At 41.3% G+C, this 27,120-nt stretch overlaps 1 protein-coding gene across 2 annotated transcripts in view; it reads left to right on the top strand.

Moving 5' to 3' along the window:
- LOC126248753 (uncharacterized) overlaps positions 1-27,120 on the top strand; it is a 241,503-nt gene that overhangs the window by 112,349 nt on the left and 102,034 nt on the right. For both annotated transcript variants that reach the window (XM_049950096.1, XM_049950095.1), the window contains exons 3-5: positions 2,056-2,184; positions 10,263-10,424; positions 26,256-26,386. In XM_049950096.1, the coding sequence (XP_049806053.1) occupies positions 2,056-2,184; positions 10,263-10,424; positions 26,256-26,386 (422 nt within the window). The remainder of the gene's footprint in view (positions 1-2,055; positions 2,185-10,262; positions 10,425-26,255; positions 26,387-27,120) is intronic.

Genomic DNA, 27,120 nt, shown 5'->3' with positions numbered 1-27,120 from the left:
GGCTGATGTAGCAATAGAGGCTGTCTGTTCCAAAAATAGAAAACAATCTCAGTTGCAAGTGTTTTATTAACAATGACCCTTTGGCGTGATTGCCGCATCCTCAGATTATTTTGAACAGTGGAGACCGCATTAGTCATACACTCCTGGAAATTGAAATAAGAACACCATGAATTCATTGTCCCAGGAAGGGGAAACTTTATTGACACATTCCTGGGGTCAGATACATCACATGATCACACTGACAGAACCACAGGCACATAGACACAGGCAACAGAGCATGCACAATGTCGGCACTAGTACAGTGTATATCCACCTTTCGCAGCAATGCAGGCTGCTATTCAGCCATGGAGACGATCGTAGAGATGCTGGATGTAGTCCTGTGGAACGGCTTGCCATGCCATTTCCACCTGGCGCCTCAGTTGGACCAGCGTTCGTGCTGGACGTGCAGACCGCGTGAGACGACGCTTCATCCAGTCCCAAACATGCTCAATGGGGGACAGATCCGGAGATCTTGCTGGCCAGGGTAGTTGACTTACACCTTCTAGAGCACGTTGGGTGGCACGGGATACATGTGGACGTGCATTGTCCTGTTGGAACAGCAAGTTCCCTTGCCGGTCTAGGAATGGTAGAACGATGGGTTCGATGACGGTTTGGATGTACCGTGCACTATTCAGTGTCCCCTCGACGATCACCAGTGGTGTACGGCCAGTGTAGGAGATCGCTCCCCACACCATGATGCCGGGTGTTGGCCCTGTGTGCCTCGGTCGTATGCAGTCCTGATTGTGGCGCTCACCTGCACGGCGCCAAACACGCATACGACCATCATTGGCACCAAAGCAGAAGCGACTCTCATCGCTGAAGACGACACGTCTCCATTCGTCCCTCCATTCACGCCTGTCGCGACACCACTGGAGGCGGGCTGCACGATGTTGGGGCGTGAGCGGAAGACGGCCTAACGGTGTGCGGGACCGTAGCCCAGCTTCATGGAGACGGTTGCGAATGGTCCTCGCCGATACCCCAGGAGCAACAGTGTCCCTAATTTGCTGGGAAGTGGCGGTGCGGTCCCCTACGGCACTGCGTAGGATCCTACGGTCTTGGCGTGCATCCTTGCGTCGCTGCGGTCCGGTCCCAGGTCGACGGGCACGTGCACCTTCCGCCGACCACTGGCGACAACATCGATGTACTGTGGAGACCTCACGCCCCACGTGTTGAGCAATTCGGCGGTACGTCCACCCGGCCTCCCGCATGCCCACTATACGCCCTCGCTCAAAGTCCGTCAACTGCACATACGGTTCACGTCCACGCTGTCGCGGCATGCTACCAGTGTTAAAGACTGCGATGGAGCTCCGTATGCCACGGCAAACTGGCTGACACTGACGGCGGCGGTGCACAAATGCTGTGCAGCTAGCGCCATTCGACGGCCAACACCGCGGTTCCTGGTGTCCGCTGTGCCGTGCGTGTGATCATTGCTTGTACAGCCCTCTCGCAGTGTCCGGAGCAAGTATGGTGGGTCTGACACACCGGTGTCAATGTGTTCTTTTTTCCATTTCCAGGAGTGTATTTAAAAGCCATTAATATGATGGCGTTAAAGCGAAGACCGCAGTCGCAAAATACAGATGTAGGAAAGCCAAACCATGTCAAATTTGGTGCGAAGATAGGTATATAGTAAACTATATAAATCTATATTTGAGAATCAGTGTTTACTTACAATCTGTAAGCTTATGCATTTCGCAAAGTGTGCTGACGTCATTTGGGATAGATTACATACAGTTCACTTTCAACATTACAAACTTCTCCTTGGCCACGTTAACCACCCTGTCCAAATGGTTTCATGCTTAACATGTAGCCCAGTTGCTGGCTCAAACACTCAAAATGTGCACACTGCGATACTAGCTTCAGCTGTAACTTTCTTTGGAATTGTCCGTTTGTTTCTTTTTAATGTAGCCAGTTAAGTAAGTTATACTGGACTGCATCAGATATAACGATTGTTTGTATAAGAAGAGATTAAAAAGCTTAACTCTTTCTTGAAATTTTCAACCTCTGTATTGCTTACAGGAAGCACGTGCAGAATTCCGTCAGCTTCTTTGTGATTCCACTGTGAGAATCGACATGCTGGCTAAGAAGCTTGGTGCATGTGTTGAAAGAGCAAGGCCATACTACGAAGCTCGTATGAGAGCTAAAGAGGTAAGTGTCTGTTTTCCATATAAGAAGTATAATGCTACGCTTTATTGAATAAAACATTAAATGATTAGCCAAAACATTGTGATCACTGCCTTTCGTATAATTTACACTGGAAGTACAACAGGCATTTTCTGTCACATGAAAGATACAATTGCTCAGGAATTTAACATTTATTGATAGCATGTTGCTAGAGGAAACTAGTCACAGAGACAATCACAGTGTTGCTAAACACTCATCACAGGGGGCGACCACTTAGTTACTACATGGCCTGTTGTAGGAGTGTGCTCAGAGAAACACTGTAAACAATCTGTCACTTCGGTGACCACTGCACTGACTGAAATATCTGTTGCACAAAGTATCACTAATACACTACACAATTTGTAGCTCAGTCAACCACTGAAACCACAGCCTATTCCTTTGCACAAGTGACCACTATTGATACTACACAATTCGTCACTCAGTTGATCACTGAATCACAATATATCCCATCATGAAAGCAAGAACTGATATCACAGTAGCCGGGCGGAGTGGCCGTGCAGTTCTAGGCGCTACAGTCTGGAACCGAGCGACCGCTAAGGTCGCAGGTTCGAATCCTGCCTCGGGCATGGATGTGTGTGATGTTCTTAGGTTAGTTAGGTTTAATTAGTTCTAAGTTCTAGGTGACTGATGACCTCAGAAGTTAAGTCACATAGTGCTCAGAGCCATTGTAACCATTTGATATCACAGCACTTACTGCAGCACAAGTGAGGAATAATGACATTACACAATACATTGCTCAGGGCACCACTAAAATTGCTACACTGTGACAGCAAAGATAACAAACCAGCACACTCTGGTGTGTGTGTGTGTGTGTGTGTGTGTGTGTGTGTGTGTGTGTGTCCAGTGAAGCTGCATCAGAGGGAACACATTAGATTTCTCTCCTACATAATCCTGCTGAGCCCTGAAAATTGGGCACACAGTGGGATGACACTATAGTTGGAAGGATCTGGATGCCATGTTCACAAACTCTATTGTTAGGTTTCTGTATCTCTGCTTTTATGTTGGCTGGCCCATCTGTGTACTAGCAACTCCGTGCTGTGGTCGATGCTGTAGGCTCACAGGTTGGCTGAGACTGTCAGCAGGGCTACACTGCAGCCTGTACTGTAAGTTTGCAGCTTAGCCGACAGATAACAGTACTGTGGCTGGCTGTGATTGGCAATCACGAATGGTAGTCACCATGTTCCTCCCGCCAGTAGTAGCAGGGTGTGGAGGTTAATCAAGCTGGCAAGCACACTCATCACTCAGAGCTGGACTGACAGTGAAGCTGTCTAAGGGGAATGCATAGCGCAGGTTCAGATGGGTTGTATAGGCCAGCTTCACATGGTCCAATGACACTCTCTGGGTGTTCCTGTTGGCAACCCTCAGCATATGGTGGCCATTCCCAACAATCACATGCGGACCAGAGTGTGGAGGTTTGAGACAAGGCCTGACCCCATAAATCTGGACCATTTTGTGCATGGCAGTGGCCAAATCTGTATGAATGAATACAGGTGGTGTGCCATGCCAAGAGCCATTTTGAAGACAGAGGTGTGCAGTGTGGGAGCACAGCCCAGTCAGGAAGGCCAGTATGTCAGGGGTAGAAATGGTAGCAGAGGGCTCAACAAATTCCCCAGGTATCCAGAGAGGGTGTCTTGAAATTGGTGCAGAGGCTGAAAAAGACAATGAGAAGTGCTGTGGTCCATGCTGTGGCAAAGTAAAGCAGCCTTCAAAGTGTGATACCACTGTTCGATGTTACTATTGCTGGCTGAATGGTATGAAGTGGTAGGGTGGTTTGAATGCAACAGAGTTGGGCAAACTCGTTGAACAGCAGGGATTCAAATTGCGTTCCACAATCTGCAGTAATGTGGAGTGGGGAACCTAAACGAGCTGTCCACGTACTCACAAATGCTTGTGTCACAGTTTCAGACAAGATGTCAAGAATTGGTGCTGCCTATGGACAGCTTGTGAAACAATCAATGATGGTTAAAATATAGCACTGGTTGTGGTATGCTGCAGCAGTAAGAATGTGTGCCAAGCCACATGTAACGATGGGTAACAAGTGTGGTAGTGGATGGCACAGGTTGTAGATGCTGTCAAAGGCATACTTGGGGAAAGCAACTGGTAGGAAAGGTCGTGGCTTGCCATTGGAAGTGTCACAGAACAGTTTTGTGTCTGTGCCAGAGATAGAGACATGCTGTAGCCTGAGGTCAGTGTTTGGGTCATGGCAATGAGAGTCCAGCTCCATGTCGACCTGTTGTGCTGTAGCGAGTGCAGCAAAAATGATGCAATCAGTGATCCCGGTGACTGATGATAGACAGTCAGCAACAACATTGTCCATTCCAGAGATGTGCCAAATGTTGTGCTGAACTGAGAGGTATATTTGAGTTGCCGGAACTCACGTGGGAGGCAAAGCTTTTTGATATGTGGGAAGGTGTATGTGATGAGTTTGTGGTCAGTAAATGTTGTGAAATTCCTAGCCTCCAACGATGGATGAAAGTAGCAGATCACCTCATAGATGGCAAACAGTCCCCTGTCATAGGTGCTCCATTAATGTTGTGTAAGTGTGACCTTCTTTGAAAAGAAAACCAATGGTTGCCAGGAACTATTGTAGTGTTGCTGCAAGGCTGTATGTAAGGCGTGTTGCCTGGTGTCAATCACAAGTGCCACCTGGGTGTCGTGTGCTGGACGAACCATAGGTGCAACATCGGTAAGGCTGTTCTTACCACCAGAGGAGGCAGCATACATTTGGTCCATCCAAGGAATGAGATTGTTGCCCTTAGGGTTGAGCTGCCAGAACACAGGGCTGCAGTGATGGCTTTAACCAATATCTGTGAGGGCCACCAGTTATGCAGTGAAAGTGACTGATGAATTACCAGGATGGTTGCCCTTAGTGTTAAGCATATGTCAGCAGCTCTTGAATGGAGGCTGTGCCAGGGAGATGATGGCAGTAGAAGTTCAATATCTTGAGGAACTGGCGAAGTTCTTGAAAAGTTCATGTGCACTGAATTTCCTGAATAGACTGAACATTTTCAAGGGGGGGGGGATGCCATTTGCACAAATCTAGTGGCCTTAAATGTCATGTGGGGGCTCCAAAGATGCATCTGGAGATTAATGATAACCACAGAATTGTTTAGGCCTGCTGTCAGATGTTCATGAAGCTGCTGTGGTGAAGAAGTGAACACCAATACGTCATTGGGATATGCAAAGCAAAAGGGTAGGTTATGCAGCACACCATTGATGAATCAGTCATATCCTGAGTAGCATTTTGGAGACTAAATGTCATGTAAAGTGATTTGAAGATGTCAAACGGAGTGGTGATGACTGTCTTTGGAATGTCTTCCATGATGACTGGTATCTGCATAAATGCCTTCATGTAGTTGAGGACATCGAACACTGAGGCACCTCTGAGGGCATGGTTGAAGTGATGAAGGTTTGTGACCAGATATCTCTCAGGGATGGTGAGTGCATTAAGAGCATGATAGTCCATGCAGGTCACTAGGGTGTGTCCATCTTTGGTAGGAGGTGGAGAGGAGAGGACCAGTGGTAGCCAGCCGGGGTGGCCGAGCGGTTCTAGGTGCTACAGTCTGGAACCACGCGATTGCTACGGTCACAGGTTCGAATCCTGCCTCATGCATGGATGTGTGTGATGTCCTTAGGTTAGTTAGGTTTAAGTAGTTATAAGTTCTAGGGGACTGATGACCTTAGAAGTTAAGTCCCATAGTGCTCAGAGCCATTTGAACCATTTTTGAACCAGTGGCAGTGCAAATGGCAAATGGTGCCATCCTAAAGCATGTCCTAGAATTCAGCTTTAGCAGCAGCAAGTTACTCTGGTGCAAGATGTCCTGGTCTGCTGAAAAGTGGAGGGCCAGGCATTTTGTGGACATAATGGACTGTGCTGCGCTGTGCTGTACTTCTTGTGGTGTTCCAGGTTGGTGTGCAATGGCTGGGAAATGGTCGAACAGGTCCTGGGACTTCCCTGCATCGGCAGCATGGACAAACTTCAGCACAAAGTTTTGCACAACATGGTAGAAGCCAACAGTTGAGTAACTGGAGTCCTTGTTGATGACACGAGGGGCAACAGTGTCAGGGACAAGCTGACGATGGGCTAAGAAATCAACACCAATGATTACCTGTGTGACGTCTGTAATGGTGAATAGCCAGCTGAAGGTGCAGTGCAGCCTTAAGTCCATTTGTGAAGGGTAGCCACTGTATGTGCCGATGGGCGAGTTTTTAGCAGCCAAAATGGTGGTGTTAGTTGATGCCCAGGAAATACATACATGGATAGGCACACGTTTTGGAACCAATTTCTAAGGGGAAATACTGAACAGGCCTTCTATCTGAAATAAACAAACGCTTTGAAGCAGTGTGGCATCCATGCTCACTTGCTCTCTGGAATTTGGGCAGTACAGTGATCGACCACAGGAAGCTTAGTCTTCAAATGTGTGGTGGTTTCAGCATGTAATGTGCTGGTCTTCAGCAGATTAGTGGTCCCAGGTGTGTTGGTGAAAGTGTGATGGTGCTTTAACAGCATCTGGCCAGGTATGAAGTATAGATACTTGCACCGTGAAATCTTCAATCTGTGCTAAAAACAGTTGGAATTCCTGGCTGGTCATGGTGGATGCTGAGGCATTGTGGTCCACTGGTTGGCTAGTGGTATAGTTGTCATGTCGAAGGTGGCATTGGTAGCGGCAACATGAACTGGGCCACATGAACTGGGCCACAACATGAGGCTGCACTGAGGGCTTTGACCCATGTCATTGAAGACCACGAGTTGTCACCGTGAAAGTGACACTTGAGTTGTGAGGATTTCATGTGCCTTTCTAGCTAGCCAGTCCAGCCAAAGCACATGGAGCAGCTCATCTGGAACTGTGCAAAGGTGAACCGTGGTGCAGAGGTGGCACCAGAGATGTGACAGAGTTCTGTTATCAGCGTCATCATCAGTAGTTAACTGACTTATGCCCTCAGCTGGAGATATGGAGAGATGGTACATGAGCTCCCTCTTGAGCTGCTGGTATGGTTCTATGGGTGGTGACACAGTGATTATGTTGGCAACCTTGACATTGTAGTGCTGGTTGAGATGGGTGACAACATAAACATTTCGTATGATCTGATGCCTAGCCACCACAATGGAAGTTGGCCTTGACCTGCACGAACCAGATGCCTGGGCTGGTAGGCCAAAAATATGGTAGTCAGACAGCAGTTGAGGAAACCATAGAATGCAGTTCACCAGGCAATGACAGAGATGCGCTGTTAGCAGTGGTGGCACTATTCGCTGGAGTTAATCATGAGATGTAGCACACACATGAAGCAATTGTCTGTGCCAGCTGGATGGAAGTATAAATAGCATGTTCTGGCATATGAAAGACACAATTGCTCACTAAGTTAACATGTATTGTTAGCGCTGTTGGTAAAAGAAACTAGTCATAGATACAATCACAATGTCACTAAACACCTGTTGCAGGAGAGACCACTTAGTCACTGTACAAGGCCTGTTGCAACAGCAACCACTGAAAAACACTGTAAACTATCCATCACTTGGGCAACCACTACACTCACTTACATATACTGTCTCACAAGCATCCACTAACACACTGCACAATCCATTCCTCGGTTGACCACTAAAGCCACAGCATATCCTGTTGCACAACTGACTACTACTGATACTACACAATCTGTTGCTCAGTTGACCACTGAATAACTCATCACAAAAGTGGCCATTGATATCACAGTATTTCCTCCAGCAGAAGTGAGCACTGATGACACTATACAACCTGTCGTTGATGTGACCACAGAAATCACAACACCGTGACAGCATGGATACCAAACCAACACACTCTGGCATGCATCTGTGTGTGTGTGTGTGTGTGTGTGTGTGTGTGTGTGTGTAGTTATATATGGGTCCAGTGAAGTTGCAACAGAGGGAACACATTAAATATCTCTGCTTAGCTGCCAAAATTGAACACAAAATGGAATGACACTACAGTCGGTAGGAATTGGGAGACACACTCGCAGACACTATTGTTAGGGTCCTGTATTTCTGCTTTTATGTTGGCTGGCACATCTGTGTACTAGCTGCACTGCACTGTGGTCAACACTGTAAGCTCACTGGTTGCCCCGTATTGTGGCTTGTGCTGTAGGTGCACTGCTTAGCTGACAGATGATGGTACTGTGGCTGGCTGTGCTTGGTGGCTATGGATGGTAGTCACCACACTGCCCATTGCAAGAATGAATTGTGGCATTGCAGGCACGTGGTGGGCTAACAGAAGTATATAAGTAGAGCAGAAGGGAAAAACAGATCTTTCAAATGATGGTATGGATCCTAAATGAGGAAATCCACTGCCTTAAGCAGTTTTCGCGAGTACATTGTTATGACCTGCCACCTTGAGACAAGCATCTCAGAAATGGCAAAACTGGTTGGCTGTTTATACACTACTGCCATGGGCATCTATGGAAAGTGGTTGAAGAACAATGCAGCCATGCAAAGGCAACAATGTGTTGGATGTCGATGACTCAGCACAGAATGTGGAGGTTGGAGGCTTTGTGATTGTGTAATGTCCCTGTGGTGAATCTGATGACCAAGTTAAACGCTGGTGCAATGAGTCATATTCATTGTTACACCAGATCGATGGTTGTGTCCAGCCATGTCTAGGCAAATCGCTGCTTGAAACATGCACTGCACTACAGACAGAGGCTGATGGTGGCTGTATTATGCTATGGGGGCCATTCACTTGGGGTTGCATGGGAATTGTAGTAATTGAAGGCACTATGACAGTTGTGAACCATGTGAACATTGTTGTGAACCAGCTGCATCCCTTCATTCTATGCATCTTCCCTGGCAACAATGGCATCTTTCAGCAGGAGGTCAGTGTCACATGACCAGAATTTTGATGCAGTGGTTTGAAGTCCATGCTAATGAACAGACTTTGATGTCTTGGCCACCAGATTTGCCTGATTTGAACCCTATTGAACACATCAGGGATGCTATCAGATGGTAGCTTGCACACCAGACCACTTGCCCATGATTTATGGGAATTGCATGACCTATATGTAAACAACAGGTGCCACAATCAAGGACTCGGTGAACCCATGCCTTGCAAATTTGCTACTGTACTGAATTCTGAATGTGGACCAACACATTATTAACAAGGTGGCCATAATGTTTTGGCTCATCAGCCTATGATTGACATTCAAAGTAAGTTTGCTACAGTTACTTTTAGTCTTGTATGTGTTTTTTTCTGAGTTTGGAACTAGCAATTTGGATCAGTGATAAGAAACACAATTCCCTTAAATAACCAATGTCTTTTTTATTTGTTTGTATAAAGAGCAGTTTAATGTTCACTGAAAGTAGTCTGGGTGTCACTATGTAATAGTTTTTAGTCTTGGGTCCAATACAATAAGTTTCATTGGAAATTTGGAAATTTTTTCCATTGCTCTTTAGAAGTGAACTAATTCAGAAGTGTATGTTTTCTCTTACAATTTTAGCATCGTGATGAAACACGATGATGTGGTAACATTTACAAATGACTGTAGGTTTTGCAGGATCTGTGATGGAGGCATACTTATTTATTAAGTCTACATGTTCAATATACATTTATGTGTTTATTTTACATATAATCGTGTAAGTATACACTGGGTGACTCAGGTGTAAGTGACATTAAAAAGAATTACCAAGTATGGAGACGGATGTAATGCAAAGAAATTGCAGAGTGTAATTGCTGGGGCTTGTGGCACATACTACCTAGTTATTATGCATTGTAATTAAGGAGTAATGTTTTAGAATTACTAGTTTCTTAACAACTATGTTTATAGCTTTGTTGTTTCTGATACAGAGTTCTGTGACTCTAAAAAAGACTCTTATTTCATTTAAAATTATGAAAGAACTCACTATTTCTTACTGTTAACATTTCTTTGCTGTAAGCATAATCTTAAAAAATGGTAACTGAAGACTTTCTGAATTTGATGTAAGTTACACGTGAACATATTTATAGAGTCAACAATTTTTTTAAAAATTTGATATGGATGTTACTCTCTGAATATTTTATTTTCTGCATATTTTTGAAAAGGCTCTTTTGGAGACCCAGCAAGCAGCAATTCGATTTGAACGAGCAAATTCTGCACATGCTGCAGCTAAAGAAATGGTGTACCTAGCAGAAGAAGGCCTAAGCACAGAAGGTCGGACTTTTGACCATGCCTGGCAGGAGATGTTAAATCATGCTACTATGAGGGTAAAGATGATATATTTGTTGCGAACACTTTCTAGTATAATAAAGAATAAAACATGTTAACTTTTCTTCAGTATTCAATAAAAGTGGCACAACATCAAATTAATTTTTGAAACATATATGTGCTATTATTGAAGCAGCTTATATACATTCTTTCAGTGATGTATGTCTGCTTCTGTGCTATGTGTAGTCTCATTTCTTATGGTTACTGCAACATTTGTGTGATTAGTAATCAGTTTTCCATGTAGCAGTGAACATTCCTTTTTCAGTGTTGAAATAAACTGAAGATGCATGTCATCATAATTTGCTCTTTGTCATAGAAATCAATGGTGTCATGCATTTGCTGTGACAATGATTGATATTTTTGTTTAATAAATATCATAATTTTTCCAAGACTATTGTAGTGAAGCAGCATCAAAAAACAGAAAACATTTTGCAAAGCTTGCTTACAGAGATTTCATTGCTGCCCTGTGTTGAAGTCACATGTTATGTAGCATTAATAATATGAGATGTAGTTAATACGAGTAATAAGAACATCAGTAGATTCCAATAAGAAATTAATCATTGGAGTAGAATAAATTGTCCACCAAAAATCCATTAGGCCTAGGCCTCTCTTAAACTATACTATATTAGTACCTAAACCATGTATGGTTGCTGACAAGCTTTTGAAAACGTGTTTGCCTGGATAATGGGAATTTCCATGTGCCAAAGTGAATGATTTTCAGTAATTATCTTCTTATACACTGTTTTGATTCCATAAATGAGCTGTTGGTTTGAAAGTGATATAGATTACTTATGATAAATTTCAAACAGTCATAAATATACAGAGAAGGAGCAGTTAGTAGACCAAATTCTTTGAACAGATGTATGATGGACGTTCTTGAATTTACACCACAAATAATTTGTATTACATGCTTTTGGACACAGGAAACTGTAGCACTGAACGAATTGCCCCAAAGTACAATCACATAGGATGTTATGGAATGATTTTTAATTTTTACCTCACCTATTTCTGAAAAATTTGTTTAGGCATTCTGTATGTATTGTCAACTCTTAGTCCCATGAATTTAACTCTGCAAACTTAAAAGTTCTGAATGGCATATAGAACATTTCTGCAAAATGTAATGGAAGTACAGTGGCTAAAAACCATTTATTGATATCTATGAAAATTTTATGAATAGCTCTTTTCAAAACTACATGTGATTTGCTGCTTACCACAATGATTTTATCATCTGCAGACATAGCAAACATAGCATCTGTTAATGTCACTGTTAAAAGTTAAGTAACATACACAAGAAAACATGAGGACACTACAGTGGAATCTTTTGGAATACCACATGTAGTAGATAAAGACTGATGTAAATATAGGACACTTTCGAACTGACACCCTTTGTTTTGTTTTAGAAAGATATGACTTGAATCTTCTGTAGAATTTCCCATGACACTACAATATCTGTACTTGTTATACTTCAAAGGATTTGCAATTTATTCATTCAGATATCTTTGATAGATGATAGAATGTATCTGTAGCCTGTAATTTACTGCTAAATTAATTATGTACATTCTCACTTCATATATTAATAGTTTTGACAATATCAGAAATCTTTAGAAGTCAAGACTGTGACTTGGTCAATAAGATATTTGTGATCAAATCATTAATAAGTGACTTATATGATAACTTTTCAAAAATTTTGAGAATACTTAGGGGAAGGGCCCTAAGATGCCACTGCTTCCCTTTGCGTTGGCTTAAACTCAGCATATTTCTGTAAATTAGGGAATGTTCCATTGATATATGGTTTATTACACAAGTAGCATAAGATGTTATTAAACTCTGAAGGCCAGTGTTTAATTAACTTAATTTGTACTTTATCATAAATAGTGAACATTTCTGATTTTAAAAATTTTATAGTAGTCATCACTTCTTTCGGTGTAGTGTGGGCTATATTCATATTACTGAAATTATTTGTAAAGGATGTTATCAAATATGCCAAGTCAATGTGTACTGATCCTCAAAGCCTTATATTTTTAATTATTGATATAAATTGCGTATTAAAGATCTTTTCATCACACTGGACCGGTTTCCATATTATCATCAACCCTTAGAGCTCTTTTCTCATATTCGTGTTTAGTTCTACCTGTCTCCTACTTCATATATATTCCATATTATTTTGTTGCCTCATATGACTGCCCTCTTGTAAGGTATTTGCTGTAATGTCTGGATTACTTTCTTTGATGTTATGTAGTGTTTGCTATCATTGAAGGTATAGAAGACTGTTTGAGGAATACAGACTGGAAAGATGTATACAATTCACCTGGGATAAATGAAAAATATAACTGTTTCTCTAATACAGCTATAGGTCACATTGAAAACTGCTGCCCTAACAAAGTGACCAAAGCAAATAGATTAAATGTTTCAAAACCTTGGATTACAAATGGAATAAAAGCATCGTGCAAAACAAAAAGAAGACTGTACTTAATGTCAAGGGAAAATGATGACTACAGAGCTAAATCACATTACAAATTATATTGTAAAATTCTAAACAAAGTGATCAGAACCTCAAAATGTATTTATTTTCAAGAAAAAATAAATGCCTTTTATAACAAGATAAAAACTATACGGAACATAGTAATTAGTGAAACAGGAAAAACTAATCAGGTAAATGAGGAAATTATGTTAAATGTAAATAATGGGTTGATTAGAGATACCTCCAAAACTGCAGGCACTTTCAACAACTTTTTCCTTCCAATAGCAGACAACTTAGGTTTGAATAGTTCCTCAGAAGACAGCTTAAAATATTTAAAAAATGCATTTCCACAGAAGTTCGACAAAATTCAACTATATCCTACCTCACCGAAAGAGATTTCTAATATTATTAGCTCTCTTAAAAACAAATGTTCCAGTGGTTATGATGAAATCAGCACTACCATAATTAAATGTTGCTCCTCAGAACTTTGTGACATACTGAGTTACTTATGTAATGAATCCCTCCATAGTGGTACTTTTCCAGATAGGCTTAAATATGCTATTGCCAAACCATTATACAAAAAAAGGAGACAAATCATCAGTGGAAAACTTCCGTCCCATTTCATTATTGCCAATATTTGCAAATGTGTTTGAAAGGGTTATGTAGAATAGACTTTATAAACACCTAGAACAGAAAAATATTCTCATTCACAATCAGTTTGGATTTCGGAAAGGATTGTCAACTGATCGAGTTATATTCACTTTTACAGATGATATATTAGAACCAATAAATCAAAAGTTATTACCACTTGGAGTCTTAGAATATTCTATGATCTGGCTAAAGCTTTTGATTGTATTAAGCATTATCTCCTTATACAAAAGTTAAAATATTATGGGATAACAGGAGTAGCAAGCTCATGGTTCTCATCCTATCTTTTTAATAGAAAACAGTGTGTGTCTGTATCATACCTACCACATAACAATAGTCATTCAAAATATGAAACCATCAGACAAGTGGTGCCCCAGGGCTCTATTTTAGGTCTCTTGTTGTTCCTATTATATATTAATGACCTTCCATATGCAGTGTCACAAAATGCAAATTTTGTCTTATATGCAGATGATACAAGTATTGGTATAAAAAACAGTGCCCGTGAGCTCACTGAGCAATCAGTTAATGAAATATTTGTAAGTATCAATGGGTGGTTCACAGTAAATGGATTGTCACTGAATTTTGACAAGTGCAGTACCTCACAAAGAATACCTGACCCTATAAATATAATGTATTCAAACAATGAAATTAAAGCTGTAGACAGTGTCAAATTTTTAGGGCTACAAATTGAACACAACCTAAATTGGAAAACTCACACTCTAGACTTAATGAAACACTTTCGTTCAGTTACATTTCCAGTACACATTATAGCAGAAATAAGTGATTTAAAAATGAAGAAGTTAGTTTATTTGGCCTACTTCCATTCACTAATGAGTTATGGAATCATCTTTTGGGGAAACTCCTCTCACAAAGAGAACATTTTCAAAATTCAAAAATGAGTCATTAGAATTATATCTGGTGTCAGTCCTAGATCATCATGCAGAGACATCTTTAAGAAACTTGGTATTCTAACTACTACTTCTCAGTACATATACACATTGATGTCCTTTGTCATTTTCAGCATGTCTGTTTTTACACAAAATAGTGCAAAACATGATTATAATACCAGAACCGAAAACAATCTGTGTAAGGACTATAAAAGCTTAACATTAGCACAAAAGGGAGTTATATTAGATTAGATTAGTACTTGTTCCATAGATCATGAATACAACACTTCGTAATGATGTGGAACGTGTCAGGTTAATAAAAGGTGTCTACACAAGATATTACATTACACAAAATATTACATGACATTTAATTCTTTTTTTTTTTTTTTTTGGGGAGGGGGGGGGGGTTGGGGAAATTACCCACTTACTATATTCAAAAATTCATCTAATGAGTAGAAGCAGTTGCCATTAAGAAATTCTTTTAATTTCCTTTTAAATGCTATATGTCAAATACATGGGTACTCATGTATTCAATAACTTACCAGAGCATATCAAAGGTCTTGTAAGTCATGAAGATTGCTTTCAAAGTGAATTAAAGAACTTCCTGTTGGCCAACTCTTTCTACTCCATCGATGAATGTCTTCACAAGGATTATAGTTCATAGCTCTGTCTGCATTAGAATTGTACAATATCCATGTATCTGAGTAAAAAAAGTATCTATAAAAAGCTTTGACTCTTTCCACATCCTAGAGACTCCTCTCCAAGAGATCCATGGAGAACGATAAATGTAATGTACAGCATGAGAACTGTCCCTGAATGACATACAGTTTGCTTTTTGTAGTACAAAATAATTTTCCATTATTCCTGGAGTAATCCATATTTTTGTAGACTGTTGTCTAATAAGAGCTATTTTCTGGGAAAACAGTTTTCAAATAAGGAGGGTACATTATTAATAAACGTGTTTTTCATTTGTGTCATGAGGACTGTAACATCTCTCTAATTCCTGTCTTCATCAAGTATCCTAAAATATGCAGTTTTTGTCCCATTAACTTTCCCCCCTAAACTCATATTTCAGTTTTCAGCAAGTTTTTGGTTAGACTGTGTGTAGTGTTCCATCTTGCCTAGAAAGGACTGTAACTCTTTCAAGGACATGGGCTACATGTATTAATCTACATCCTCTACATGTTATTGAATGATTCTCATTTAGTAGTCTGATCTTCTCCCAGGCTGGAGCCATTAAACTGTAAACAATGGTTTTTTTTTAAAACCTACTCTGTCAACCATCTTTTTGCAATGTAGTGAATTAGGGGTACACATTCCATAAAGTCTCGTACTGTGTAGTAACTGTTAAATGACATAATCTAAATTGTTGGTACAAAATGAATGAGCTGGAAAAACTGCTCCAAAAAACAATGGAATATTGTCACCTTGAAACTACTATCAAGTTGAGATCCAAAGGATAGGTCATCAAAGAAGTACAAGACTTAATATTGAAAGCACAATTATTACTGACATCAGTGTACAGCCAGAACAAAATGGAATAGAACTCCAGCATGTATAGTGCAACTATTTATGCAAATACCAAATATTCTAGAATTTTCAAGAATTACAAACTCAAGATATTTTAAGGACCTTCCAGAAAAGATAAACACTAAATAGAAAAAACTGCTGGTGGTTGACTTTGAACTGGTGACATGCAGAAGATCTGCCACTAACACTAACCACTATGCCACATTGTATGCACCAGAGCTCATGACATTGCTTCTATTCCTGGAAAAACAACAACTTCAGATCATCACATGGGGCTTCAAAATTATGTCTTCTAGAGGGAACTTTGCAATTTCTGTATACTGAGCTTTGGTGACAGCACAGCAGGCTGTTACTGATCAATTCCCATTTGTCGATGTTGGGAAACACCCCAAGACATCAATTACAATTCAGTGGAATGGTGCTCCTGCAGGTGGGATTGGTACCAGATGCCCCAGAGTTAATTGCAGCATGTGCTTCTGATGTCGACATTCCTTACCGTGGTTCACGTAGAGTGAGTAGGCACCTGGCTATTGATAGCTGTATCTGATTCTGCCTAGAGTCTCCATGAATCCCCAGATGTTGGATCACCATGGGAATACTTCAGGATGCCTGTCCATAAATGAGCTGGGATGACTCACAACCATTTCTGTCCCATTGTATCATAGTTTCTCTTATACAATGTTCCATTTACTAATTGGAATTCTCCTTTGGTCAGTTCCTACTTCTTCAAGGCTTCTACATTTTTCAGCAGTTCTGGATCTTCCCTCTGTTCTCTAGCAATGTCATTTAATCCAGCAATATCTGAGATTTCACCCGCACTGGTGTATTCTGACAAAGGAATTCTTAAAGGTCAGTCACCATCCTTGTGTTTGTGTCGGCTTTTATATACCACTGTGATGTCATACTTCTGAAGCCCATCTCACCAGTCAGTCCAACAGGTCCTTCAGGGTAATCAGCCAGCATAGAGAATTGTGATCCACCACAATAGTAAATGGATTGTCTAATAAATACAGCCAAAACATGTTGATGGCCCAAGCAACTTGAAGGCACTTTTTCTTGGTTCTAGAGTAGTTCTTCTTGGACTTGGAGAGTACTCCTGAAAACATTAGATACCACCTTTTCAGAACCTTCCTGAATTTGCATTAGAACTGCCCCTATTCCAAAATCGCTAGTGTCAGTGTGGAGTTCTGTCTCGGCTCTCTTATCCTACAATGTTAGGACTGGAGAAGATGTTAGTGCCTCCTTAAGGACATAAAATCTTTTTTATATCTTTTTTCAGGAAAATATGGCATCTCCTGTGATAGTTCTTGCAAGGTACATGCCTAGGTACAGAAGTCCTTTATATATCACTGGTAATATGAGCACATTCTGAGAAAACTTCTTGTGTCATGAATGTGACAAGGAGTTGGAAAATCTGTGATCACTCTTATTTTCTTTGGATGGGGATGGCCTCCATCATCATTCACTAGATACCCCAAGATTTTAATTTCTTGGGTGGTGAAGAGGCATCGTTTTGAGTCAGGCAGATACCTGTAGTCAGAACACATTTCAGCATGCTTGTCTGGCAGCTTAAAGTTTCTTCAAATGCCTTTGGAAAGACTAACAGTGTAATCCAGATAGCAAAGACACATTGTCCATTTAAGGTTTCAAAGCAGGTTTTCCATCGTAAGTCTGAAGGTGGCTGGAACATTCTACAGTCCAAACGGCATAACTTTCAACTTGTAGAGGCCATCAGCTGTTATGAAGGTAGTCTTTCCCCTGTCAGCTTGTCAACATCGATTTTCCAGTAGCTTGTCGGCATGTCCACAGTTGAAAAATACTTTGCTCCTTTCAGGCAGTCTAGCTTGTCATCAATGCATGGCAGTGTATAGGTAACTTCCTTTGTGAGTTTTTTCTGTCACTGGTAGTCAGTGCAGAAATGCCATGTTCCATCCTTCTTCTTTACAAGGACCACAGTAGACATCCAAGGACTCCATGAAGCTTCAGTGATGTTATCATGCAGCATGTTCACCACTTCCTCATGGATTACCCATTATTCAGCTAGTGACACTTTGTATGAGTGTTGGCTAATTGATGGATGATCCTTAGGTTTGAAATGGTATTTTGCTATGGTCCGCTTGGTCTATCTTTTCTCCTCTCCAAATCTGAAAGCATTCAGAAATTGACACAGAACAGTTGTCACATACTGATGTTACTCCTTGGTCATGCCAGATCATGTTGCCAGTTTGATAGCAGCTTCTTCCCCTGTGTCGTCTGTAGTGGTAGCTGAAAAATCTATCGTTCCTGATTGAAACAGAGTCCCAGTAGGATCACAATAGCTTCTTTATTGTCCTTCCAAAAGCCAAATAACTGTTTGTCACAATTTGTAATTACAAATTAACTTTGCTTCTTCTGCCGTTCCAACCAAAATCCAATTCTGTGATTTGGCTCCAACTAACTCTCTGTAGCCAGAACTAATCACTGAAATCACCAACACTTGAAGAGCTGTTTTCCAATTCAGAAGCCTACTTCTCAGTGTTACACTGTTGTCCATGATGACACATCAATGAAAGCTTAATTGCAAGCAGTCAGTGCATGAATCGGTGAGCACTCATCAATGGGAACTGCCTACAGTGGTCCCTGGGGTTCCTTAAATAGCAATTCTCCAAGAAGAGACATGCTGCCTCTAGTAACTCATAACCCATGTAGGCATGGTCTTGCAACGTAGCCAGCAACCTCTTGCTGTTGGCTGGTGAGGTACCTGGTGGTCCGTAGCTCACATTGCACCTTGTGGCAGTCTGGGGGTATACTTGAAAAGCCTAAATGGCTGCTACAGACAATGTGAGCATTGCTTTCTGTGACTAGTGCATTATAGCCATCATGCATGTTGTGGCTGGTGACCCTGGGCACCATAGCAGCTGTCTCCTCAACTGATGCACTCAGGCAACGGTAGGCCCGAGAGGCCTCAACATGTTGGAGTCTCCAGCATCCTGAGGGGAAGAAGCAGATTGATCTCCATTGGCATGGGATGAGAGTCATGGTGAGCAGTGTCTGACCTCAGGAGGTCCTGGACTGGGAGAGTGGCAGATGGTGCTAAGAGTGCCTCATCCTGGGTATCTGCAGCAGATGGAGTTAGAGCATCCATCCATAGCCTAGATCCATAACAGGCCCCGACTTGATTGATATGCCTGCAGCAGTGGCCTCCTCGTAGGACCTGGACTTTAACCATCTCCCACCCGATCAAATGGAGGATGAATGCAGGCTGCCACCGCAGCCACTTGTTCATATGTCCCCACCCACAATGGATCCTGTGGAAAAAACCCTTGCCATTCATTAATCTGAGATGGTAAGGAACTGTTCTGGGAGTACACCAGGGATAATTGTGATCTGTGAGGGTGGCCATGTAGTTTTTCTGCCAGTGAGGAACTGTCCTGAGGAGATGCACAGTACGAAGAAAGGAAGAACATCATGACATCTTCAATGGAGTGGTATTGAGTTAATTTTTCCGTTTGGGTCTTGGAGATGTGTACTAAACATTTGGTCAGACCATTAGATGCAGGCATACTGGACTCGCATTTGGGAGGATGATGATTCAAACCTGCATCCAACCATCCTGATTTAGGGTTTCTGTGATTCCCTAAATCGCTTCAGGCAACTACTGGGATGGTTCTTTTGAAACAGCACAGCCGATTTCCTTCCCCATCCTTCCCTAACCCAATGAGACTGATGACCTCACTGTTTGGTCCCCTCCACCAAATCAACCAACCAACCATTCAAGGCAGGGTGAAATGGAGCCATGTGGATTAATGAATTGCCATTTGAGGTGCAGAAGTCCTGGAATTCCACTAAAATAAATTGGGGGCCATAAGTCACCAAGGCCTTTGAGAGCAAATAAGTGTGCCAGCACCTTGATCATCAATGCTGAATTTGTGAACTGCGTGTGAAACACAGAGGGGAATCTACTGCTCGCATCTACATCCAGGGGCCACATAGAGCTGAGGAAATGGATTGGCAAAATCCAAATCGGTCATGGAAAATACCAATGTGTGTGTGTGTGTGTGTGTGTGTGTGTGTGTGTGTGTGTGTGTGTGTATGTGTGTGTCGGAGGGGGGTGGGGGCACTTGCTTGCTTTGACTTGTGCGACACCCCTTCACCATCCTGACAATATCTGCATTGATAAAACTCCAGTAGGCAAATTGCCAGGCAAGACGCTTCGTCAAAATCACTCCCCAGTGACTGTCATGGAGCAACTCAAGAACCTTATGCTGTAAGGCCCTGCAAATGAGCACCTGAGGGAACCCATGGCACCCTGTGTCAAAATAATGCCATATAAGGATGAAAACTTGGGTCGCATGGTCCAGAACACTTGGAAGCCCGGGTGTGTGAGATGTTTCTTGTTGTTCACTGTGTGTTGTCCCATGAGGCATGCATCAATTGGGAGATGGCCATGATGTTGGCATTGTCAACATCTACATGCAAACATACTCGCAGCTCCTAATCAGATTCCAGATCAAAACTGACAGGCAATTGCTGTTGGAAGTCAGCATTGCCATAAGAAATGTTAGGGCAATATGGGCGATATTGGATATTATAGGCATATCCTGAGAGAAACAGAGCCCGCCTTTGCAGCCAGCACACTGTGCAGGTCAACATTGTCACTGAAGACTTGAAAAAATGCAGTAGAGGTTTGAGCCTGAAATGGTAGCCGTAGATGTAATCATGGAAGTGTTTGATGCCCAAGGTGATGACAACTGCCCCCTTTTCTATTTGCCTGTAGTTCCTCTGTGCTGCCGTGAGGGTCTTGGATACAAATGCGATTGGTCACTTCACACCATTCTCAATACGGGACAAAACTGTGCTGATCACACAGTTGGAAGTGTTGGCCACTGACACCAGTGGTTTTGTTGGATCATATGCTTTTAGGCAAGTGGGCCAATGGAAGGCCCACTTCATGTCATGGAATTTGTTATCACAATGAGAAGACCACTTCCAGGGCTTGTTATTAAGTGGTTCAAATGGCTCTGAGCACTATGGGACCTAACTTCTGAGGTCAGCAGTTCCCTAGAACTTAGAACTACTTAAACCTAACTAACCTAAGGACATCACACACATCCATGCCCGAGGCAGGATTCGAACCTGCGACCGGAGCGGTCGTGCGGTTCCAGACTGTAGCGCCTAGAACTGCTCGGCCACCCCGGCTGGCTACATGTTATTCCAGGCAAAGTGGTGCAGTGGCTCTGCAATGCCTGTAGCATGGAGAATGAACCATCAATGGCAGTTCAGCTGACATTAGATAGACTTGAGCTGGGATGTGTCTGTTGGAGTCGCTAATTGTTGGATAACAGACACATGTTGTGGCATAGGCTGTATGTGGGACATGCTGAAGATGCCCCATAAATACTTGACCTGGCGGATGAAAAAAGAACATTTGTCAAGTTTACAGCAAAGGTTCACTGCCATGAACGTGGAGAAGAGAATGTCGAGGTTGCAAGCAAGATTGGCGTATTCTTTCCAGTGACCAGAATGTCATTGAGGTAGTTCACTGTCCCCAGGATGTCCTTTAAAGAATTGCTCCAAGTACCTCTGGAAGATCGTTGGGGCACTAGTGATGCCAAACAGAAGGTGCATATATTGGAACAATCCAAAAGAAGTGTTTATGACCACAATCTGTCTGTAGTAGTTGTCCAATGGGAACTAGAGATAAACATCCAGAGATCAGTTTTAGTCAACACCATACCCCTGGTGATACGCAAAAAATTGTCCTGAAGCTTGGGAATGGGATATGCAGTGACTATGGACTGGATGTACACAGTGGCCTCGAAGTCACCACAAATGCTGATGGCTCCCGACAGTTTCTCCACAATCCCATGCATGACTGGGATGGGGACGCCCTCATCCTGGAGGTGTTGCAATTCCTGTTGAAGCTTATCTAGAGAATAAACTCAGTGCCGCGGGCCTTAAAAATTTTTGAGACTGGAGTGGGTAATCGGGATATGTGCCTGGAACCCTGAAACCCCCACCTACTGCTTCTGGAACACTGGTCTAAATTTAGCCAAGAGGTCGGTGGTGTAGGGGCAGAGGTCCAGGGCATGGACTGTTTCAGAGATGTCATGGATCTTGAGGGCCAAGGCATGGTATAAGTCTAGGTCAAGCAGGTTAGATACCCCAGGGGCCGAAACCACCAGAATCCTAGCTGGAATTACCATGGTGCCATGGTGGAGCCTGGCCTGGAAGCATCCTGCCACAGAGTTGAAGTCATTACCAAAACTAGGTAAATTTGTCATGAAGGGGCACAGCAGAGGAAACTCAATGGCTTGGTACGTAACACAGTTGATTATTGTAGCTGATGACCCTGTGTCAATCTGAAAGGTGACTGGTTTGTGTGGAGTGACAAATCACAGTACACAATGTGGTGATCCGATGGCAGGATGTGGGTATGGGGAATGCCTGGTGAAAATCATCTGCCAGCATGTGTAGTGCCAACAGTAAAATTGGGAGGTGGTGGTGTTATGGTGTTATGTTTTTCATGGAGGGGGCTTGCACCCCTTGTTGTTTTGCATGGCACTGTCACAGCACAGGCATACAATGATGTTTTAAGCATCATCTTGCTTCCCACTGTTGAAGAGTGATTTGGGGATGGCGATTGCATCTTTCAACGCGATCAAGCACCATGTTCAGAAATCATGGCCTGTGGCGGAGTGGTTACCTCACAATAACATCCTTGTAACGGACTGGCCTGCACAGGGTCCTGACCTGAATTCTATAGAACACCTTTGGTATGTTTTGGAATGCCGGCTTCATGCCAGGCCTCACTTACTGACATTGATACCTCTGTTTAGCGCAGCACTCTGTGAAGAATGGGCTGCCATTCCCCAAGAAACATTGCAGCACCTGACTGAATGTATACCTGTGAGAGTGGAAGCTGTAATCAAGGCTAAGGGTGGGCCAACACCACATTGAATTCCAGCATTACTGATGGAGGGTGTCACGAACTTGTAAGTCATTTTCAGCCAGGTGTCCAGATACTTTTGATCACATAGTGTACGTGGTATGTGGAACACATTTTGATCAGTTCAAAACAACACTCATCGTCACTGCTAAATCTGTCTATTATTCTTAATTGAAAGAGAGTCACAGTTGGAGTATAAAAGCTTCTTTCTTATCCTTCTGAAAACCAAATAACTGTTCGTCACAATTTATAATTACAAAATAACTCTGTGTCTTCTGTGGTTCCAACCAAAATACAGTTCTGTGGATTTGACGCCAACTAACTCCCTAGATTGAAGTATAAAATGTGGGTCTTTTCTGGAAAAAATAATCACAGGTGATGAGACTTGCTGTTATCTATACGAACTACCATTAAATGACAAAGTGCAGAAATTCACATGAAGGGTCAGTGCTTTGATGAGATAATCAACACTCAAAGCTAATGTCATGTGCAAGATGAACAACAAAGGACTTTTATGACAGTTTCACATAGTTGCATGAACACTCTATGCTTTGTACTTGGGGGAGGGGGGGGGGGCACTACGTAGACCACCTGAAGCATTAAAACCACCATCTTCACTTTCCTCTATTTTTATTAATCTAGTCACAAAACTTTTTGAACTGATGAGTTATGTGTGGTAATTTCCTCCATTTTTATTGTTCAGTGGAGATTAATGCCTTTTGTGAGGACCTTCAGGTCAGTTTCAATGTTTGTTGAATGGTTTAGTTTTCCTCGTTGTGGTTATCTGCAGAGACAAATTGAGGAGAATTCTCCCAAAACTTGACAAATAATACAGATACAGTTTTTCCTAAAATGAGTTTTTCATTTTCACCTAGATATGTATGTTTGAGAATTTGAATTTTTACATGACTACTGGATCTCGCTGACATTAATGAACTGCAGCTTTCTTCTTTTCTTTGTTTACCATATTTTGTTTTGGTAAAAGGGTGGATGTTGGTACTGTTGGATGGCATGGTTTCTTTCATCTCATGATGTCAACTTGTACTGGATCTCCAGAATACATATCAAACATTTATAATTTTCTTTACTTTCCTGTGTGAGATGAACATGCTGGCTGTTCATTTTCGATGGTAGCTTGGATTTTAATACTTTTTGTGCACTATCTTTTAGATTTTTAATGGTCCAGTCTGTGTTTAGAACTTTGAGAAGACCATGCTGTTCTAAAATATCATAATAGTCTTTAGGAGACAAGATGCTTTCTTTTTTTCTGTAAGACTTCTTGATTCTACCAAACATTTGGTCTGGATGCATGTAACTATGGCTACGAACAGGAATGAAGTGATCAATATTATTGAATTTTGTGCTTTTTTCTGAGAATGATGTAAGCATCACCATCATACAGTTATTTTTGTTTTGGATGCTGCAAGTATCTGAGAATATATGAATAACATTGGTGCCATCATTTGGTTGCTTATATCTAAACCAGAAAGAAAGTCCAACAAAGCTGAAGTGAGTGGATTGCATCCTCTTGAAGATTCTGTCTCCAACTAGATGTAGAAAACTGTGATTTCCTTTTCTTGCTCCATAGTAAGCAGCATGATGCACTGATTGTGTAACAACACAATGTATGTACTATACATAGAGAACCTCACTGACTGATAGTTTTAGAATATGCTGGTTTTGCTGCATGTCAAAGTAAAACTGAATGACAGTTGGATTATCTTGCTTCATTCTGTTATAAACTGCTTTTCAAGAGTTTTATATAATCTGTGTCTAGTTCATAGTTCATTCTTCTTCTGCAGATACATTTCTGCTTTTATTTACATTAAACCAATCTTACAAGGGGGTCAAACAGAAACTTATCTTGATCCATTTTATCTAATAATGTCACATCAAGATGAAAGCGAGAAATACCTTCATAGCAAAGTTCAGCAGCTTTCCACTTATTCATTGCTTTAGCTTTTGAAGGTGAAACCTCAAGTCCGTGATTTAATGATAGATTCCTTTTTACAAATTTTGCTTTGCACTTCAGGTTGATGTAAGCCCTTCTCGAATTGGGATTGTCTCGCACTGGAACATTCTTTGACCCGTATGCCATTTTCAGAGTCCACTCTGCTTCCACTTGCAATAATTCTTCGTAGATATACATGTGAGCATCAGGTGAATAATTGTCTACACATAAGCTGCAGGTGTTCCGATGACAATGAAGTCTGCATGCAACACTATTCCTGCCAAGTAACTTCACTTACAGCAGCCAGTATACTACAGTATTGTTAACTGCTTGCTAGGGAAAGAAAGCTGAAGTACTAGAGGGTAATTATATTGTGTTTGTTGACTTTTGCTGTAACCATAAGAATGCATATATAATGTTTTGCTAAAGCTTTGTGATTTGGAATGTTCATATGCACAGCAGTAGTTGACTTTTGCTAAAACTTGGTTCAGTGATTGATGTAAAAGTTCGACATTATGCAATTAATATGCCCAACTCAATTTTGAAATTTTTTGCATACAGTGAGTTTTGAAAAAATGCTCCTCAGTTGTGCACAGTTACTTTTTAATGCACTGATGTGCTCAATATATCTGACATTCAGATTATGTGTATTTGTTTTACTAGCATGAATAACACATTAAATGATAGATGTTTGATATATTAAATTGTATTGTGGACTTGTTGTTGGTCCTGTTTTTGACAGTTTTGCTTATATGCTTTTTGACAACTCAGATCCTCTACTATTTCTTAAACTATTGTTGTTCCTTTTTACAAGGACACCAGAGTGATATCAAACCTATAGCATTATGTAGGGTACCTAGTGCCTCCCTATCGTGTTGTCAATAGCATGTTCTGTTGTTGATCGTTTGTGATCCATTCACATCTATGAATCATACTGCCACACAAGGCAGAAGGAATCCTTGCTTGGTCCATGTGCTTTGACATTTCTGGTAGAAATCTATTGACTGGTTAAAAGTATCTCTTTGTATGGGAGTTAATATGTTATTGCACATCATAGAAAAACTGATTCTGGGACAATGTTGTCAACAAAGTTTTGTAGCACATCAACAGTTTATGCTTAAATATCTTAATTTGTGCACATTGTGTAGTTCTAAATTATTTGCCCACAATTCACTCAATTTTGTAAAGTCATAGTACTGTTTTTGTGGAACTCAAAAGCTTTTGAGGTATTTCATCACCAGCTAAATTCAGGAGTCAGTAACTGAATGTGAAAGCTTCTTTATACAGTTGATCCTTGTGCTTCATAAACACTATATCTGACAGTACATTATGATTTAATTGGAGATATGTTTTATGAACCAAGTTCCTTTATATACATTTTTTCATGAACTAAGTGCTATGTTTTGAACATAATTTGTCTTCCAGGTGAATGAATCTGAGAGAGAGAGAACTATAAGTGAACTTGAACATCGGCGTACATCCCAGAACTACCATCGTGCAGAGATGCATGTCCAGCAGCTCCAGAAAGAACTGAAAAGAGCTATAGCAAAGTCAAGGTATTTTGAGCATGATCTATCAGCTCTATACTGCATGAGCATTGAATGTGATACTTTTTCTTAAAAAAGTCCCTTTCTCTGTAGATGTAAATGACAGAGTTAGTATAACTAGTTCTAGAAAGTGAATTTGCACTACTGCCTAACAGTATGACATGCATTTTTATCTTAGGAATAATTTTTTTTAATAATAGTCATTAAACAAGCATGTGCCAAAGGAAGTATGCTAGTTATCTGCATATAAGTTGCTGTAAATAAATTTTTAACAGAGTGCCGAAGTCTTTAAATGTGCCAGTGTATTGAGACATCAGTGAAAGTGTCTTCAGACTTAATAGTTTCTTTGATTTTAGACATTCAGAGAAATCAGGCCTAATACAATGAATGAGCGAAGACTTCCTGTTACAACAAGGACCATTTAAAACATTATTTGACTGTTGCCACTAAGTGCACACAATATTTTATCAGTCAGTGTCCTTGCATTCATTGTCAAATCCATAATACCAATGAAATCACACCTTCGCCATTAGTTGCCACAATATTAATTTTAGTGATCAATTTGTTAATACCGTAATTCAGTTTTTTCACTGAAATGGATTTTGAAATTGTCTGTTCCTGTTTTGCTGGGCACAATTTCGTGCTTGTTTTGGCAGAAAAAACATAGAGCAAATGATACCAATTATCAAGTATGATTATACTGACTGCTAGATGTCAACAAGCAAGTACTATGGAAATCACGT

Source organism: Schistocerca nitens, chromosome 3, assembly GCF_023898315.1.
Source record: "Schistocerca nitens isolate TAMUIC-IGC-003100 chromosome 3, iqSchNite1.1, whole genome shotgun sequence".
Classification (NCBI taxonomy): Eukaryota; Metazoa; Arthropoda; class Insecta; order Orthoptera; family Acrididae; genus Schistocerca; species Schistocerca nitens.
Note: the sequence above shows the minus strand (reverse complement) of the source record. Positions and strands in the feature narration are given on the sequence as shown.